This window comes from Camelus dromedarius, chromosome 7 (assembly GCF_036321535.1).
Source record: "Camelus dromedarius isolate mCamDro1 chromosome 7, mCamDro1.pat, whole genome shotgun sequence".
Taxonomy (NCBI): Eukaryota; Metazoa; Chordata; class Mammalia; order Artiodactyla; family Camelidae; genus Camelus; species Camelus dromedarius.
This window is the reverse complement of record NC_087442.1, coordinates 26,117,279-26,136,850: the sequence shown is the minus strand read 5'-3', so window position 1 is coordinate 26,136,850 and position 19,572 is coordinate 26,117,279. Positions and strand designations below refer to the sequence as shown.

The 19,572-nt window shown below is 41.0% G+C and overlaps 1 protein-coding gene across 1 annotated transcript in view; it reads right to left on the bottom strand.

Annotated features, from left to right (window-relative positions):
- FAM3C (FAM3 metabolism regulating signaling molecule C) overlaps positions 1–19,350 on the bottom strand; it is a 45,427-nt gene extending 26,077 nt beyond the window's left edge. The window contains exons 1-3 of the mRNA XM_031455264.2: positions 19,183–19,350; positions 6,712–6,766; positions 3,134–3,238 (exon numbers count right to left, since the gene is read on the bottom strand). Coding sequence (XP_031311124.1) covers positions 3,134–3,238; positions 6,712–6,724 — 118 coding nt within the window. The 5' untranslated portion in view covers positions 6,725–6,766; positions 19,183–19,350. The remainder of the gene's footprint in view (positions 1–3,133; positions 3,239–6,711; positions 6,767–19,182) is intronic.
- Positions 19,351–19,572: the final 222 nt, after the last annotated feature.

Sequence of the window (19,572 nt, the reverse complement as noted above, 5' to 3'; positions counted from 1 at the left end):
ACTTACAATATATGCAAAAAATAATTTGACTGTTTTCAGTACATTTGCCAGTTGTTAAGTATTGATGTTGAAAACTAACAAAATGTTAAACCACAGTCATAGCTAAGACTGGTACCCATCCTGATACACTGGTGTGACACTGCATATGGTCTTATATGAGAAACTGAGAAAAGGTTATGCAGGATCTCTCCAAATTATTATCATTTTTTTGTTACAAATGCATGTGAATCTACAATTATCTTGAAATAAAATGTTTTGTTAAAAAATTGTTTAAAAAATCCCAATCTAGTTTGGTAATTTCAATTATTAACTGCAGGCAAAATTTTTCATTCTTCCTTTCTAGAAATGTTTGTCTTATTTTTCTAAAACAGTACTATGTAATCAACTCAAATTCAAATTTACAGAAATTATCAAGTAAAGATGAAGAAATGGAAAAATTCATCACCAAAAGAACCATAGTTAATCTCATGGGTCTCCTTAAGACACTGATTATAGAGTTAATCAGTTGAGTTAAACTTGTTACCCTTTGGTAAATTAAATTAGATGCTAAACAAACGGCAAAGACAACCATGTCTCCATCTTGGCTCAATTATTCTGAAATAACAATTAAAAGCAATCACACAAATTAAATTTTCACCAATTCAATAAACTGGAATCCAATGAGGTCTTGCAGATAGAGTATGACTTCAGTTATGACAACAAAGTAAACCATCTGCCCTAAGGATGCCTACATTAAACAGCTAAAACACACACAATAAAAACTGGCAGGGTCCTAACATCAGGAAAAATCAGAATGAAATTTAAGAGACAACAATCCTAGTTAAGGTAGTTTAGAGTTTGTTCATTGCTGAAGACCAATGGCTTGTCAACTAATACAGCTTTAAATGAAAGCTTTGAAAATACTCTTCCTCCCCATGTAAAAATCCTAGTCCTCAATTATCTACATTCATTTTTCCATTCAGTCAGCATTCACTGTCTACAGGACTCGGCTGGGAGAGCAATCAGCAGGAGTCGAGGCTGAGGTATGAAAGGACAGGACAGGGTTTGTGTCTGTAGTCCGTGTGCACCCGAGCAGAGCGAGTGCACCCACAGGGAGGTGGGCTGGGGGGCGGAGAACAGGTGGAAAGGCAGAGACAGGCGGGGGGCTTTGAGTGCCATCCCAAGCAGAGAGTTTAGATTTTACTCTCCAGTAATTAGAAATGCTAAAGGTTCAAGAGTTTTCAGAGAATCTCTCTTGAGAGTGGTGAGACAGGCAGGTGTCAAAGGTGACATACAGACACAGGCACATCCCTGTGATGTCCGAATAAACAATCCAGCCTAGAGATGATGATCCAAACCAGGGGAACCCCGTGGCCTCATCCGGCCACATCTCTCGGAAAACAGCGGGCCTTCCTCCAAAGTTGTTTTCCTGTTTGCACTGACAGTCCTGTTGCCTCCCTTCTCTCAAGAAGCCTCTGGTTCTTGTCTGTTCACTCTCCTCCCACTGATCTGTAATTCACTGACTCTTTGCCCAAGGCCTACAGACAAGTGAAAGTCTCGCCATTACTTCAAAAAAGAAAAAAATGTTCCACTTGCTTCTGTCTCAAGCTAACATCCCATAACCTTCTTCCCTTACCATCAACCTTTCTTAGAAGAGTCACAACACGATGTTTCCACAGCAGCACTGAACAAGTCCTCAATGCTTTCCTGGTTTTTCTGCGCCATCATTCCACTGAAACCAGCTGTGCTCTCCAAGGACCCCAGGCTGGCCCCTCTGCAGTAACGGAAGTATGCAGCCCAGAAGAAGTCAAGAGAAGCCTCACAGCGCTTCGCAGTAACTGCTCTATGCTCTCTCTTGGATTCTTCATTCTAAGTTGGGTGCCAAAAAATAGCTCAGGAGGAGAATAACGAGTATGTTAGGAGGAATGGTTCAAAGGGAGGATTTCATAACTGGGTAAGATGAAAACGTATAAAAAGATGCCCTGAGGGAGTATGTACGACAGCTCCTGAACTACTTGAGAGATCATTAATGTGGAAGAAGCCCCAGCAGGTAGAAGCAGGATCAGTGGACTGAAATTACTTGGGAGTATAAAAGGCAGAATTCAGTGCGACACAAGTACTTGTAAGTAGTCACTGTAAGAAAAGTCACCTGAAATGCACAGAAATGAAAATTTAGAAATTGACAGCTACACGCCGAAACCGTCTCCAGCCTTGATGCTCAGTATATGGAGCAGATAGGACACTCAGCTTCCCACCTGGGGGCCTGTTAGGAGTGCAGATTCCCAGGCCCCGTCAGGGACACCAACTCAGAATCTGCATTTACCATGATTCCCTGGAGGTTCCTTTCACCTTAGAGACTGAGAAGCACTGGTGAAGGGAGTCTTAAAACTAGATGCGAGAGGGAGTGTATTAGGTCTTGGGGATCCCTTCCAAATATTAATTTATGGAAAGCAAAACTCACTGTTCCAGAGATCTCCAAGCTGTTTCATCTGATTCCTACCTCCTGCATCAAAATACTATTTCTAGGTTACTCACCTTTCAATAAGTAATTTTTTTAGTACTTTAATCAATGCTCAGCCAAAGCCTATTCAAATATTTCAAACATTGACTTATTTTATTAACTTAAAAACTTAATTTTGTTTAAAACTGAGTTAAGGCAGCTTACAATGGTATATTTACAACATAGCATTAAATAAAGTGGTGAAAAAAAAGAGTTGCAGAAGGAAAATAAGGGTAGGAAAGCAAGATGGATTTCTATGACTGGTACTTAAAATGCACTGTCATAACTCCTGACCACTTGCTAATTGAGAGTTAGATTTGATTCCAAGTGTTCAAGCAGCCAACTCAAATAGGGTGTGACATCCTCTGCAATGTGCATTTAGAATGCCATGATTAGTGTCCCTACGCATGCACAAAATAGGCACCATTAAATATACTCAATGCTGAATATAAGATTCATGCTTTATAATGAATTAACTGTAAGGTTTTCTGTTGTTTATTTTAGAATATTCTAATGAGCCATACTTACCAATATAATTAAATTTTCTTTTCTAGATAGACTAAACAGCGTGACTCAATGTTGATAACTATTAAAAATTCAAAGACCATCTCACCAAAAATAAAATTTAAGAAAGGGAAAAAAAATGAAACTTACCAAATAGATTTCCTAAACTTGCATCCATTTTTATTTCAAATACTTGCGATATAACATAGAATGTCAGTAAAAATACTGCCACAGCTACCACCAACTTTGCAGCACCTAAAGGGCAGAAAGAGTTCAGTATGAGCTTATGAGCCCACAGAACTTTAACTATACACTTCCATGAAAAATGTAAGTTTATTTAAAAAACTATTAAGACTAATAAATTTCTACTTCTTATTTAGGGGATCTTAATTTTACTTGTGTTACAACAAAAACTGTATCAACAATCCATCAAGATAAAGGATTTTCCTGATCAGTGAATTATCAGATGGGCTAGCAACCTAGACACAGGAGTGCGTGAATCACCTGCCTATAGTTATCACATCTGAAAAAAAGGGACTTGCTATCAACTGCTGGCTGACTACAGGAGTGTAAGCTAATGGAACACCACCACCAAGTGTATGGGATAATGCGTTCCCGATCCTTTTCAAACATGAAGGGCAATACGACACAGAGATGATACACAAACACTCGACCTTCTGCAGACAGTAAGGCAACAGACCAGGATGTCCACTCAGCAAGGAATTCTCAAGCGCAATGTAACAGGTTTACTGTCCTCACCAATCAACGTATCTCTTGGAGCACAGAGGTGCTCCTGGTGTGGTGAACCACAAAGAATCTCCCCTTATACTTAATACCTATGTTTAAGACAGGCCTTCTCCACTCCTGGAGGACTTAACTGGTATCCATCACGTACGTATGCCTTGTAACTGGTTGCATGGTAAGCTCTGTGAAGACAGACTCTTAGCATTCCATACGTTATATCTTTAACCGTCTCTGAGGGCCTTAGAAACAGCACTGCTAGTAACAAATTATAACATCTATCACCACGTGTCTTTTTTCTCTACAGCTAAGGAAATCAAAGAAAGAAAAAAAATACAAGATCGGAAAGGAAATGAAAAACGGCAGGAAAGAAGCATCATCTTCCTACTCTTAGAATTTCAGAGCCATCTCACTTTTCACTCAGGAACACTGTTAATATTCGTCTAGATGACCGCCATTCCCGACACAGCCCAGGCTTTGCACAGTATTCCGCTAACACCAAATTACCACGGTCTCTGAAGAAACTGCCAAAACTCAACTTACTCGGTAAGAAAGAGTAAAAAAAATGCACTGTGTTCATCCTAATTCATAAACCTAAAGAGACCAGGACTGCATCCTACAGGGAGGGAAGTGAATGAACTGATGGTGCTCAGAGAGGTGGAGGATGCTGACAGCTACTCATTTCTACTCAGAAACAGTCTCTGAATGTAGAAATGGGATGGCAATGAGGAGGCCTGAACAATGAACTAAACAGTCCCCACCCCCACTTCCTGTGTCTTACCTTCTCACCCTCCAGAAACTGCTTCCTGTTTTCAAGAATGACTACAGGTCATCTGCATTTTTAGTGCATGAGAGTAAAATTCCATTAGGCTTTGAACTCTTCCCCTACAGGATCCAGCAGGGTGCCCTGTACATAGTAATACTCTTAACAAGTATTTGCTAAACAGATGAATGGTTAACAGGTGGCATATTCCTTCTTGATCATTTAAGATCAAGGGTTGGAAGATTATTTATCACATGATAGTCTTAAAAATCTCATTTTCTAGCAATCATGGGCATGTGCAAATAGTGATCATCTTTCCCTGTCCCTTAAAGCAGACGTATGAAACCTTTGTTGTTCAAGACTGAAATATTAAAATGATTAAAATGCCAAGTTTATAATACATGACAGTTGTAGACGAGATTCAACAGCAAGCTAAACCTCAGGCTACACTACACTATCTATATACACCATGTATACAAATACATACATAAACATAAAAACACACACACACCGTTTACTCAGTGCCTACTAAGGAGCTAACTGCTTCATAAGCATAATCTCATTTGTCCAGCCTTTCAAGATACTATTTTCATTTTACAAATAAGGAGAACACAGTCAAAAATTTGGATCACTTGGCTAAGGTCACAAAACTAGGTAGTGGCAGAACTTAGTCTTATACCAAGACCTATTCAATGTTAGGAAACCATCAAAAAAACAAAAACAAAAACAAAAACAAAAACAAAACGAGGAGGAAATAAAAGCTCAGAGAGAGAGAGAAGTTAGAGGTGGAGAAAGTAATTGGTAACAGGACAAGCAGAGGGTCCCTGAGAGGGGCAGGCAGAGCCTCCATAAGGTGGGGTTCTGGAAGTTCTGTTTCAGGGGCTCCCCTGAACCGTCACCATCCACTTCCGGACTGGAGGGGCCTGACCACGGCACACCACAGTTCCCACTCCGTCCATGGACTGCACTAATCTGAGTATGTCCCCATTTTTCACAAACCAATAAGCACAAACACTAGATACCGATGTCTCACCATGAGAATAATGGCTATAAGGATATCCAGAGCAAGCAGGATCTTTTTTTTTTTAATTAGAAGAGATTCATTAGTCCAAAAGCAGTAAACTAATAGCCAGTCTTCCCAGTTTCTTCACTAAATGCAGTTCCCTTGAGACCTATACTAGGAAAGTGCCAAATACAAAAGAAGCGCTCACTCAGTGAATAATTACCCATCAATTAACCTTGAAATTAATTGTCAGAATCAGAGAAATGGACTAGATGACAAAGTTAATGTCAACTAGAATAAATGTAGAATTGTAGTAGAAAGAAGAACTTGGCTTTGATTATTTCAAATCACCACGCTTAATTAATTTACCTTTTAGAACCATACTTTTAGAGATGTTCCCCTAGGAATATTTTGTTTGCTGGTGAGAACATGGTAATTAAAAGAAAAGACTATCTTGATTTTGAGCAATGACAAGTTATCTCCTATGACAGACACACAACACTTAGTAGAAATTTCTACATGAAAGTGTACATTTCTTCTTAGGCCATGGCCATGCTGCAGGAGGGGTGGACGGAGGGCCCACGTTTATTTTCACTATAGACAGAAAGAGGTCTCAGCCTCTCTGGTTATTGATGGATCTGCCTTTTGATCAAGATCTGCCTTTTGCCTAAGGAACAGATGTCCTTGTGTAACCTCACTTGTACAAACTGAACTTGAACTAGCAAATACAAGAGTCATTTAAGCAAAACTCATTTTACGGAATCCTTTACATACACTAGTTTTAATTTGAGTGCACACATAGGAAAGATTTAGGCTTTTAAACTTCAAAACTTATTTTTCTCAACAAGCTAGAACTCAGCATAAACAAAAATCAGTCTCTCTAAATTGTCCAAATTGTTCTTTATATGGACGTATCTATTGTTAGGCAAACAAGCTTAATGTATAAATTATGTATAAGGACATAAACATTAAAAACCATAACTCAAAATATTTAGCATAAATAATTTCAACAAGTGTCCAAAAAAACCTATGCAAAACTCACTAAGTGTCCAATTTGTGTCCAACTACATTAAAAAGCAAAAAGACTAAATAATGATTTACTCTGTCATATTCAGCTCACGCTCAATACAGAAAATGATTATTCATTCTCTCATTCAGTCATTACTAAACAAACAGGTTACACAAAAAGCAAAATTATTTCTACTGACTTAAGTATCTTACCTGCTACCCTCATGTTTGGTTTTTCAGTCTGTGGCACTTTTCATTAAATAAGCTCCTAAAATGAAAAGAAAGGCAAACTTATTAGGTCTAGAATGAGCACTCCTCCCTAGATTGAGTCTGGTTTGGAGAGTACATATTACATTAACTAAGTAACTGTCATGACGTTTCTAAGTATTCCACCAATATTAACATTTAAGGAAGCCGCCTTTAGCATCGGGCCCATCTCCTCGCCCGGACCACAAAAGCTCCTGAGAGGAGGGTGTGTCTGAACCTGCCCTGTCCCCGAGCTCCCTAAGTGAGGGAACTACCGAGGGAAAACCTGCCCTCAAAGCATGTGAACAGAAGATAACTCTTCCTGGTGATTATGCATCCGTAAGAGACTTCTGGTATTTAGTTTCAAACCTTCAGTTTTCGGCGGGGCTCTAAAGAGGTTAAGCCGCTTATCTAGTCAGAGAACAGATGACTTGTAGGAACCTGGGGGGGGACGGGGACGGACACCTCAGTCGGCCGCCTCCAGGGCTCACTCCAGGGTCTGGATGCCACAGCGGCTTCAGCACGGGTTAGGATTCAGGGGTCACTGTGATAAACGCTCACAGGAAAGGCATCTCATCTTAATACCAGGGTCTTCATCCTCTTCATGTTTTCCACTTAAGTTTGTGAAAGAACATATTCAGAGGCACAGAACTGCAATTTTAAATATTCCAGCAATGATCATTATTGACAGTGTATGCTATCCATCAAATCAAGAAACCATATTTTGATATTATTCTAACAAGAAATAGATGCTGGAAAAAAAAATCTGTATACATGTTTGCGTGTTTCGTCCCTAAGAAATAACTCAAGATAGGTGAAATTTTAAAAAAGAAAATGGAAAAGCAACCGTATGAGTTAGGTAGGAAATTCATGCTCAGGTTTAGCCAGACAGCTTCCATGGTCTATTCAATCTATTGTACAAGAAAGGAATGCAAAAGAAATTTTTGATTAATGAATCACATCAATCAAAAAATATATTTCTTTTAGACTGCATTTTAATACTGACGTTTCAATGCTGATGTCTAATCTAGTATGCTAGATTCATTGAATGCTTCAAATAAAAACAACGCCACACCTCTGAAGGACACTGAGAGAAATGAGAAGTCCAGTTTTCTTATTCACCAACAAGGAATTAGCAGGGGTGGGGGTGGTGAGCCTCTGAAGAATCAATGCTCTTATGCAAACTCCCTTCCTTCTGCCCAATCCACCCTGAAGAAAATACCAACATTTAAACTAACACTGAACTGAGCATTATTGATTTCCTTTCCTTTGTTAGTTATCTGAACACTTTCCCATATGAAAAGTCAATGCCACGTATCTATTTAAACTAACAACTTAGCCACAGGCTAGGAAAACACTAAAAGGAAACAAGAGTTACTGAAGCCACCACATAAAAGCAGAAAAAACAGATAAACAAACAAACAAACAAAACAAAACAAAGCAAATCCCTCAGCTTTTCTAATGAAACCCCAGCTGGTTATAAATACTTTTTTGCCTTTCTGCAAGACTGAACACTACGTTCACAACACACACACACGCCTTTCCTCCCGGCTAATCTCCCAGGATGATTTCTTTGGAAGTGTGAGGGGCAGCTGGGCAGACACCTGCTGCTCTAGTTCACTGTTTCCACGACCTGCCAAGGAGGCCACGCCTGTGCAGTTACAGACACTGCCTCACCGTGCGGCCCTGTCTGGACCGCTTAGTAAGCCTGCTTCTAAACCCACCACTCGTGAGACCCCCATACAAGCACCTACAGTGGTCGAGCTGAATTCGGGTTTTCCATTCAGTTTCTCAGAGAATAACATTTTAGTAAAATCTCAGCCACGTCACACTTTTAATTACTATGCTTAAGAAGCAAATGAATGATGCAAGAGTGTAAATCAGCTTAAGGAAAGAGTACTGAATACATTTTGAGAGCAAATCAAGGAGCATCTGAACAAGTTCATACTGTATAGCACAGGGAACTGCATTCAATACCTTGTAACTTATGGTTTAAAAGAATATGAAAATGAACATATGCATGTTCCTACATGACTGAACACCAGAAACTGACACATTGTAAACTGACTATACTTCAATAAAAATATATTTAAAGGGGGGGGGCATCTATTTACTATGTGCTAATTCCAAATCATTCCCAAACTTGTCTCCTTAGGAGGAGACTAAACACAAAGAAAAAAATCTTTAGACAGAATCATCCTGGGGGGTGGGGGTGGGCGGGGGATAAACCTTAATGGCATCTGATATGAACCTTAATGAACCTCTGACAATCAAGCTGTGATAGAACGGGTCCAGAAAAAACGAACACAACAATGAAAGCAGGAAAAGGGGCCTCGACTGGAGATTCAGAGCTCGTTAGCCCAGAGGCAACAGGTGAAAAGAGTTTATGTTTGTTCATTAAAAAGTAGACGCACAGAAACTAGAGCCATTTACCAAAACAAAAATTCAGGTGGTGGGAGGAGAGTGTTTCCATGAAAGATTTAAAAAATAAAATAAACTGACAGTATATCTACGAAATACATCTGCCCCCCCCCCCAAATGTAGTATAGGTCAAAACAACAAGTCCCAGTGTTTTAGATAAATGACTGAAGCAGATCAGGTTGCTCATGTGTCAAGGGCACAGTCACCTGAGAGTCTAGTGCAAGGAGGGCCACCCTGACACCCCCGTGAGACAGCGTTCTGGGTGAATGCCAAGCCAGTGACCCGGCCTGAAGAACAGTGCCTAAGTTAGGCTCTCAGATGGACATACCAGATTTCTGTGACTTTCTTGTAATTTAAACATTTCCTTTAGCCCAACTGTCTACTTTGGTCTAATTCAGTGAAGTTTTACTAAAATCAGGCCTGAACAAACAGGCATGTCCTAGTATCAGTCACCTGCAGGACAACAGATAAAAACACTGGCCAAGTGATACTTTCATTCTTTCCTTCAGAAGTGGACCCGAGTGATTTCAGGTGAATTACAAGAACACCATTCTGTATCAACAAAATAAGCTATAAAAACATTTTTTTTCAACCAGGAGGGAAAGGTTTTGTCAGTCAATAAAAGCTAGGTAATAATGCAAACTGCAGAGCAAGTCATACATTCTTATTTTATGTAATCTTCCCAACAGCCCTATGACATTATGGATGAGGTCAAGGGATTTGTCCAAGGTCATATGAAGGGTAAGAAGATGATACTATAAACAAATCCACTTCCCTTTCACCCCAGCAGCTCACTGACATGCTCCCAGAAGTCTGTTGACAAAATTCCATGCCAATCAATTTGGCTTTTGCAAATTGCTCTGGAAATCGCTAATCTCTCCTGCCAACTAGCCACTCTAGGGCTCTGATGGTTTGTCAGAATGACTAAGCATGTGTACTAGAACACTCGTCCGAGACAGAAACGATACAGCAAAGTGAAGTGTACAGATACACTCACTGATATATTTAATATTAACAAACAACAATTGCTGAATTAAACATTGCAAATTATACTCCACAAATATAAAGAAACTATCACCAATTCAATCCAGCTTTAACTCAGTGCTGGCAAAACGTGGTGCAGGGGAACAAAATATGCCACCCCAAAATGTCTCTTTGGCATGTTGATTATTTCGAGTTGGTAACGATCAAGGCCCAGAAGACTCTCTGACCTCCCCTCTTCGCTGCCTACAGAATTTAGACAAAAGGCCTATGACAGGAAGGGGCTATCACTGTAGACAACTATGTATAAAGTAGGTGTGCAGACAGGGAGGAATCTAGCAGTTAGAATTCCCCTACTGTCCCATTGTCACTGCATGACCCAGCAAACATTTATCAAACATCTGCTTTTCCAACTCCATGTGAATTGCTTTCCTCCCCTTTGAAGTCCCAAACCACCACCCCAACATCCGCCCTCTTTTGTCTTTAGCTCAAGACAGCGTTTAAGGTGAAAGTTTTGGTCATTTTGGCAAGCTTCTCAGTTTTCCTGGGTCTCCCCCGTGTATACATGTTATTGAACTTTTGTTTGATTTTCTGTTCATCTGTTTCATGTTAATTTAATTTTAGACCAGTCAGAAGAACCCAGAAGGGCAGAGGAAAATTTCCTCCTCCCGGACAGCAATTTTAAATGAACCAACTTAGTGAAGTACAGATGATTCTAATATTCATGTGAACTGGGGTTTTTCAAGAGGACTAAGGAAAAAAGATCAAAGTGCAAGCAAATGGATCTAAAGTATATTTAGGCCCAGTGATGGTTAATTTATACATGTCAATTCTGCTGGGCCAGAGTGCCCAGAGACTTGGTTACACATTCTGGGCGCGTCTGTGAGTCTTTCTGGATGAGAGTCACATTTGAGTAGAGCAGTTTGCCCTCCCCAAGTGAGTATGTCTTGTCCACTGTGTTGGGAGGCCTGAGCAGAACAAAAAGGCTGAGTCAGGCAGCAATGGCTCTTTCTGCCCACTGTTGTTAAGCTGGGACATCGGTCTTCACCTGCCTTCAGACCTGGACTGAAATGTACACCATGGACTTCACCAGGTTCTCAGGCCTGCAGACTTGGACTGGAACTGGACCATTGGCTCTCCTGGGGCTCCTGACTGCAGACCCTGGGACTTATCCTCCAGGGTCACAGCAGCCAATGCTTTGTGACATTTATCTCACTGAGACACTTATCTCCGATGGGTTCAGTTTCTCTGGAGAACCCAGACTAATACACGGCCCCCTCAGGATCAGAATGCAAGAGACCAAATTTTCAGTCCCAGAGCATTAAAAGAAAGAGGAAAATAACATAATACTGTAATCAAAAGGATGCTGCAGCTAAAAAATCACAAGTACACGTTATTCTAATATTTACAAACAAAAGTATGGTATTTAAAGAAAACGATTTGCAAAAAAATAACTGCATTTATGTAAAAATAGAGCAAGTGCTGCCAGCTTTCCTTCAAGGGCCGGATGGTAGATGATTTTGGCTCTGTGACCCACACAGTTTATCTCAACCACTCTGCTCTGCAGCTGTAACTGGAAAGCAGCCACAAACAATATGAGAACAAATGGGCCCAGCTGTGTTATAATGAAGCTTTACTTATGGACACTGAAATTAGAATTTCATAAAAATTTCATGCTACAAAACATTCTTCTTTTGATTTTTTTTTTCTTTCCAACCACTTAAATATATAAAAGCCAATCTTGGCTCATGAACCATATGGACCCACAAGTCATAATAAGCCAACCCGAGGTGAAGGAATAAAAAATGAAATTTACATTTAAGACAATTCTAAAATAGACGAATAAAAATCTTTCCTGAATGTGCTCTACTATTCCGGCATTTCTTGCTGGGCTATTTGCAGGATATACAATTTCTACAAGGCTTCTACTGATCCTCTCAGAAGTCCCAGCACAGAAGTAGGACAGTTCAAACAGCCCCAAACCCTGTGTTCATACGTATTCATCATATGTTTTCATAATCAACTGCTCTCCAAGGAAGAAGCATGTATTCCAGGAGAACCAACATAATGGATCCTCTTCAACAGGAAGGAAGAGTCCTTCCCTTCCTACAGATGAAGCTGTCCGCCTGCAGCAAAGATGGGAACACATCTAGACTCTGGAATGTCTTCCAAAGTGATCCCAGGAGACATTAAAAAATGGAGGAAAATCTTATTACTTCCTATTTCATTAACTGTAATATGATGGTGAGGAGATCATGACATAACTATTTTCTTTTTGTAAGTGTTTAAAAGTGATTATTTTTGTGATGGGCTTAAAGGCCATGGGAGGATGGGTAACTGTGCATCTGATATTTGAACAACTTTTAAAATTCCAAATATTTAGTTTTAAAAAATCTTTGCTGTAATAGAAAGCTGTCATAGTAGGTGCAGACTGCTATCAAGTACCCATTTCACCCAGATGCCACTATGTATACATCTTCACCAGGAGCGACATGCTTCTGAAATAACAAAATGAAGACGGTGAGAAGGCTGCATTCATTTAAAAGGATCTTAACATTCAGACACTCAGTATGATATGGGAGCTGCTATCACCGCGCTATAAATATTGTGAATTTAACAGAATGTATTATTCACACTAAATGCTAAACAGAAAAAAAACTATAATTACTACCTTGAAAGTATTTTAGTTCTAGTAGGAAATTCTGATATAGAATCCTACAGAATGGTTTTTAAAAATCTACCATTTTAACACACACATGTGGCAGATACCTTTTAAGCATATGACTTGATAAGGATTAAAGAGAAATTTTTTAGATGTCTACCCAACAATTAGAAAAGTATTCCAGGTTTTAAATGACCAAACTAATCTTATATTTTGACTAGAAGGTGAAAAAAAAAAAAAAAAAGGAGCAGAAAACAAAGTATTTGGGAAGGGAGGGAGGGAGATCTGTATAATTCTATAATGCCAAGAATATATTCACTTTCTCCAAAGATCCCTGAGGAAAATGTAAGTATATCCACTCTTCTGCAAAGTGGCCTTCAAAAAGGTGAGACTGCAAGCAATAAACCAAAAATTTTAAACAATGGCTCAAAAGAATCAAGAAATAGGTTAAGTCTTTTATAAAAAAAAATTTTTTTAATGCTCTATTAAAAATCTTGAGAGGGATACGGATGACCTAATCCTGGGTTTGTAAGCTGTCTGAACTAGAACCACATGGCTTTACTTACTTTCTTACTAGCAGCATCTTGAAATTACATTAAAAAGAGGACTAATAGCTAACTGGGCCTCAGACACAGAAACAGAATTACAAGCATACTATGCAAAAGCACAAATGCACCGGAAGGCGCCCCCCACTCCCGCCATGTGTCCTGGGTGCACTGAGCTCTCCTCCATAGTCAACACATCATAAGTTGCTATCCTTTATTTTTATTTGGTTCTCCTGGCTGTGCTTGGAGAAACACTTGAGAAAACTTCTATCTGATCTGCAGCAGCTGTGTAAAATTCTTAGAAGAATGAGACGTGACACACTGTAACTGTCATACTCACTTGTCCCTCCAGTTAAGAACCGGTTAGCAAGGAGCCCTGCTAAGCATGCAAGCATCCTGCCTGTCCCGACTTGGCCCCAGTGACCAGGGAGGGAGAAGTCCCCGGGCCTGACAGACCACAGGCACACCACCCTGTCAGAGCAAAAGTATTTCAACACTGTCCGCACCACACTGAGAATTCCGTAGGACAACTCCTTCCACCAGTGTGAGTTAGCTAGAGGGGCCTCTGGTTCCTACCTCTTCACAAATTTGAGATGTTAGATTTCTGAAATACTTCCGCTGATCAACAAGCATTTAACCATGTTTCCTGTAAATACTTCAGGTGATTAGAAATGAAAGGGACAGGTATTCTGCTCCCCGCCCACCTCTCAAATCCAACAGAGTTAAGCAGCTTTTTCCTGATAAAGATATTTTATTTGCTAAAATGACACCACTGAAGGAAGCACCATAAGCGGGTGGAGATGCTCTTCGCTGAACTCTCACTGGTGAGGTGAGAACTCTAACCTGCAGATATTCTCTCACTCAAGGCCCAATGTGTCACCATGGTGTTTCTTTTTAAGCTGGCAGCCAAAGTTCAGGTTCACTCTGACCCAGACTTGGTGTGGACACCGATGATCACCGCAATATCCTAAAACCACTCAACAGGGGACAGAAGGTGGCTGGTGTGTATGCGTGTAACCTGCGAGCTGGCATTAATAAGGGCTGTGAACTTTCTAACAGAAAAAAAAGGGGAAAAAAAGACAGAAATCAAATGATCAAGCCACACCAATCTCAATGTGACATTAAGTCAATATTCTAATGGACTGTGATTACAAAATGGAAATCACCAAAGTACAAAGAAGCTGAAAAATAAGACTCCTGAATTGGACTACCAACACATAAAAGACTGGAAATGGGTGGGATGAAAATACTATGGTGCCAAACGGGAGTGCGTTACACCTTGTGATACAGCTACTTTGCATTTTAAAACAGAGTCATCAGTATAATCTTCACTACAGACATGTATCAAGTGTGGACATCTTATGTTAAACTCTGTCATCAACAAACTTTACAAAGTAAAAGGTCTAAAGGAATGTTGCCTTTCATCTCATAGCTTCATAATAACTCTTTACCATAACAAGAGAGCTTGTGCTTTCTCAGGTACCCAACACTATTTTATTGAGTCTAAGGTGCACACTACTTCCCTTATTTTAACATCTTAAATCAGGATGTGCCTTACAACCACATTTTCCCCCTCTTAGTAGTGACAAAGTCATGGTGTACTTTGCAGATATCTTAGATTCAATGAAACATCGTATCTGGTTCTTAGAAGCCCTGACTATAAAATGACCCACACCATGGGCACAATTACTGGTGGGTTTTTTACAATGCAAATTCCTGAGTCCAGAATTCCTCCCAGAAAGGATAAAAACCCCTGCATGGTTAACAAGCTCACCAGGCGACCCTTATTCTGACTCAGAACTTCAGCTCAACTGTACACCGATCCAAACACACAGAGTAGTTTGGGTAAGGGGCAGGGAGTGAGTCAGATCTAGGCCAAAAAAGCCCAAAGGTAAACCTCGCAAGACAAGAATCTTCATTCTTTCCTTCACAGTGAATGGAAATTAGCCTGACTCTGGGCCAGGTCTCCTGTGGGGGTGCAGAGGGAGAGGTGGGCAGTGAATAAATCTGGAAATAATGTGTTGAACAACAGAGCGAGAGAGCTGTCTGCAGTGGTTACAACAGAGTGTAAAACTTAAAATCGTCCAAATGTTTTCTTGCAGTCTGCCCCTCTACCAAAGCAGAATTTTGCTTTAAAAGTCAGAATCCAGTTGAAGAAATGAAATGGGGATCAGATTTCTGTAACAGAGTACAAACACACCAAAAACACAAAACAAGACAAAATGACACTTCATTCTGCCTGCTCCCTCAGAGCGCCACAACTGTTGATAAAACAGCTGTAATGTAACTACCTTACTTCTAAACTACACCATCCAGGGGGACAAAGATGGATGGGTGGATAGATGGAAAGAAAGGGGGGAAGAAACAGATACTACTTAACAATGGCAAAAATAAAACTAAACACAGTTTAACTATAAGAAGTTGAACACAAGTAGGATAAAGAAGTGTCCAGATCAACAATTGCTACAAAGAGACTAGAGAGGCCCAAATTTACATACAGTATAACTATCTTCATCTCATGTAAGTAGAGCATTTTACATTATATCAGATGAGCAGTTACAGAATTCTATTCTGAATGAATGTTTTAGAATTTCCCTACATATCCACTCCATTTCTACTGTCTTTAAGTAGTCTGCAGAACTTAACTGCACCAGGGCAGATGTCATTTGTCAGCCGAACTTTTCACGTGAAGAAATGGAGGAGCAGAGTGGCTCTATGTGCCCAAGGACCCTGGAGAGCACACCATTTCTCGCACAAAAAGAATGCAAGTTAGCAGCCATTTGCAAAGAACAGGAAGAAGCTTCTAGTGTAAAATTTTCTGAACCAATTAAAAAATTCATTTTTGTTGACCACATGTCCTTCCATACGCATTTAATGATCACTTAACTGCATATGCTAAATGGTATCGTAGTACACCAGATAACCAAGATACTACCCAGACAAGCTTTGCAGAATTTATGATGAAAATCAATTCAGACTCATAGATACAGATGTCCACATAATCTTTTCTCACTAGCACACAAAAACCAGGGCCCATCAATGGATGAATGACTAAACAAAATGCATTAAGTATCTTGGAATATTGGAATATTACTTAGCCATGAAAAGGAATGAAGTACCGATACAGGCTATAACATGAAGCAAACTCTAAAACATAATGCTAAGTGAAAGAAGCAACACACAAAAGATCACATATTGTATGACTCCATTTTCATGGAATACCCAGAATAGGTAAATATGTAGAGAGAGAGAGCAGACTAGTGGTTGCCAGAGGTTGGAGAGAGGGATGGAATGCGGAGTAACTGCTTAAGGAATATGAGGTTTCCTTCCAGGGTGATGAAATGTTGTAGAACTAAACAAAGGTGATGACTGCACAATGCTATGAATGCATTCAATGTCAATGAATTGTACACTAAAAAATGGTAAATTTTATGTTATGTGGATTAAATTTAAATTTTAAAGGAAATTGAAAAACTCACCAGAGTGAACCTAGAAAAATAATGAACAGATGAAAATTAATTAGAAGTAAGGGAGACGTAAGTAATAAAACAGCTTGAATCAAATGTACAGGCCAATGAAGATGACAGTGAAAGAATACTGATGGGGTAAACTGTGGGAACTCAGAGGTAGTGGAACACTTCCTCCTGTGAGAGAAAGTCAGTTGACTCTATTTTAGGAGAATAAAAATCAGAAAATCTTTTAAAGTTTAAAGAGCTTGGGAACCATGCTCCACCTTCCCAATCAGAGTAAGGAAATTAGGTAATATATGATATTAAGTAATTTGGTCAATGTCATTTATGAACTAAATGCAAAACTACTGCTTAAAATCAGATATTCTGATCCTAAACTCAGGAATCCTTCTGAACTAAATGCAAGACAAATGTTTGCTATTGTACCAAACTCTCAGCTAGATGGATTTCTGTGAGACTTAAGACCAAGTTTTTTTACTTCTTAGGTCATGGATTTTTCAGTTTTAAGAAATGGGTATAAAAGTGGACTCACTGTCTCAAAGATAAATTAGCTCTGTGAGGCCCCAGGCTGTCTTATTCATAGCATCCATGATACCTATAACTCCTGGCATGTGGAGACCCTCTCATATGTCTAAATGAATATATAAGTTTTTGAATACTGAGACTGGCCATGTAAGACCTAAGATTTGTGGTTAAAAAAAAAACTCTTCTGTTCCTCCACAAAAAAATGGGACTAATTTTCACCATTCAACACCCTCTTGGTCCTCTGACCCTCTCTCCAATTACCTTTCCCTTTTTAATGCATCTTTAATTATGAAAAGATTAGTTAGCAATGCTTTTTAAAAATGTAACATATATTAAGTGTATTTAAAAAGTCACTTTAACCCGTGGTGTTCAGTCTTACTGACACTCCCACCCCCTACATTGGGGGTTTGGGGGAAACTGGTCTGTGTCCTTTTAAAAAAGCCCCACTTGTGGGTGATTGAGAATCACTGCATCAAACTCTTTATTTCTTACTATCAAGAAATGCTAGTTTTTAATGAGCTGAGGAAACTAGGCAGAATTAGTGAAACAAGGTGTCCCACACCTGTATAAAATTGGAAAAAACTGTGACTTAATTAGTAAACTGCCAGATAACTCAAGAGACTGGCAGCCTTTAGAAAGGGGTACAGTTAATGATAGGACTAAAACAGGGTGCTGATTCTGCCAATCTCCTGTTGAATGGCATAAGCTGATAACTTGTATTTTCTAAGGAGAGGAACTTCAAGAGAGCCCTCTGTACTCAATAATGCACTGTATGAATTACATTAAAATCTCCCAAAACTTGTAAAATGCGACCGTATACCACTAGTTCCGCAAGGTGGTCCAGACTTCAAGGGATCTGGGATCTACTGTCAGTATTAACCTTTAGGTAACCTCTAGGGGAGTTCGTATTTTCTTTGTAAAATTGGGAAACATATACAAACAGACCTACTCTACGGGTTGTAAGAAATAAATGTGCGTATGAAAAGCACTTGACACAGTGCCCTAGTAAGCAATCTAATATTATCTAGTATCATTGTATCCATATTCTTTTTGATCAAATAAAAAGAAATGAAACGGTTCTGTCAATTAGACAGTAGTTTACTATCATACGACTTTTTTTTTTTTAAAAAAAAGCAAAAAGTCGAGGATGATGAAAACACAAAAAAATCAAAGCTGGAGATCTTAATCTCAAATCATCAGTCCATCACTCATTGTTTAGATCTAGGATCACAAATCGTCACACATGGTAGGGACTGTGACGTTAACAGCATACAAATGGAGGGAAAAAACCTAAACTAAAAGCACATTCATCAATGACACGGAACACCAATGGGCTGGATAGGTTTTAAAAAGAAGTACCTCCAGCTAAAGAGACGCTAAAACTTTACAAGTGAGCCAAGACCGCCCTCCACTGAGTTCAAACGCAACATTCGACTCCATCCCCGCCTCTTTAGAGCACTCAGCCCCCATTTCCGATCCAAGCCGGAGCCCCCGCGCCGGACCCGCAACCCAGGTACCAGCCCCAAGCCGGAGCGCCAGGTGCAGGCGCCGCCCCGCCCTCCGCGGAGCCCCGGGACTGTCGCCGGGCTAGGGACGACCGCGCGGGGGCGGCGGCCCGGAGCCGCGGCCAACTGCGCTCTGATGCCCCAGTCCTGCCGCGCCCTGCCCCCCGCGGGACCGGCCACGACGACCGGCCACGACCGGGCACGCCCCAGGCCAGCGGTCGTGGGGAGAGCGGAGGGTGAAGGTGAAGGTGGGTGCCCGGCTCCACGCAGCCTCCCTCCATCCTCCCCGTCCTCGGCTACGGTTCCGTCCGCATCCCCGTCCGTCTCACCGGCCTCCCGCCCGCCTCTCTGCCGCGCGTGCCCGCTTTCCGGCCTCCCTGCGGTTAGTCCTGCCGGAGGCCAACGGGAGCCGCCGCCGCCGCCACCTCCCGCTCGCTCCTCCGCTTCCTCCCTGGTTCCTCTGGCTTCCCCTCACCCCCACGAGTGGCCAGGAGGAAGCCAGCTCGCCGCTGGGCCTCCTCCCCCTCTTCCCCGCTGCGACCAATGGGCCCCCGCCACCGGGAAGCCGCGCCCGCCCCCTGGCGGTGGAGGACTGAGCCGGCGCCCGGCAGCCCGGAGGGAAGGGCCGGGGAACGGAGGGAGGGGTCTGCGGCCCCGCCCCCGGCCACGCTGCGCCTCCTGGACTTGCCACGTGGGAGCCGCAGAGCGGCGGCTGCGCC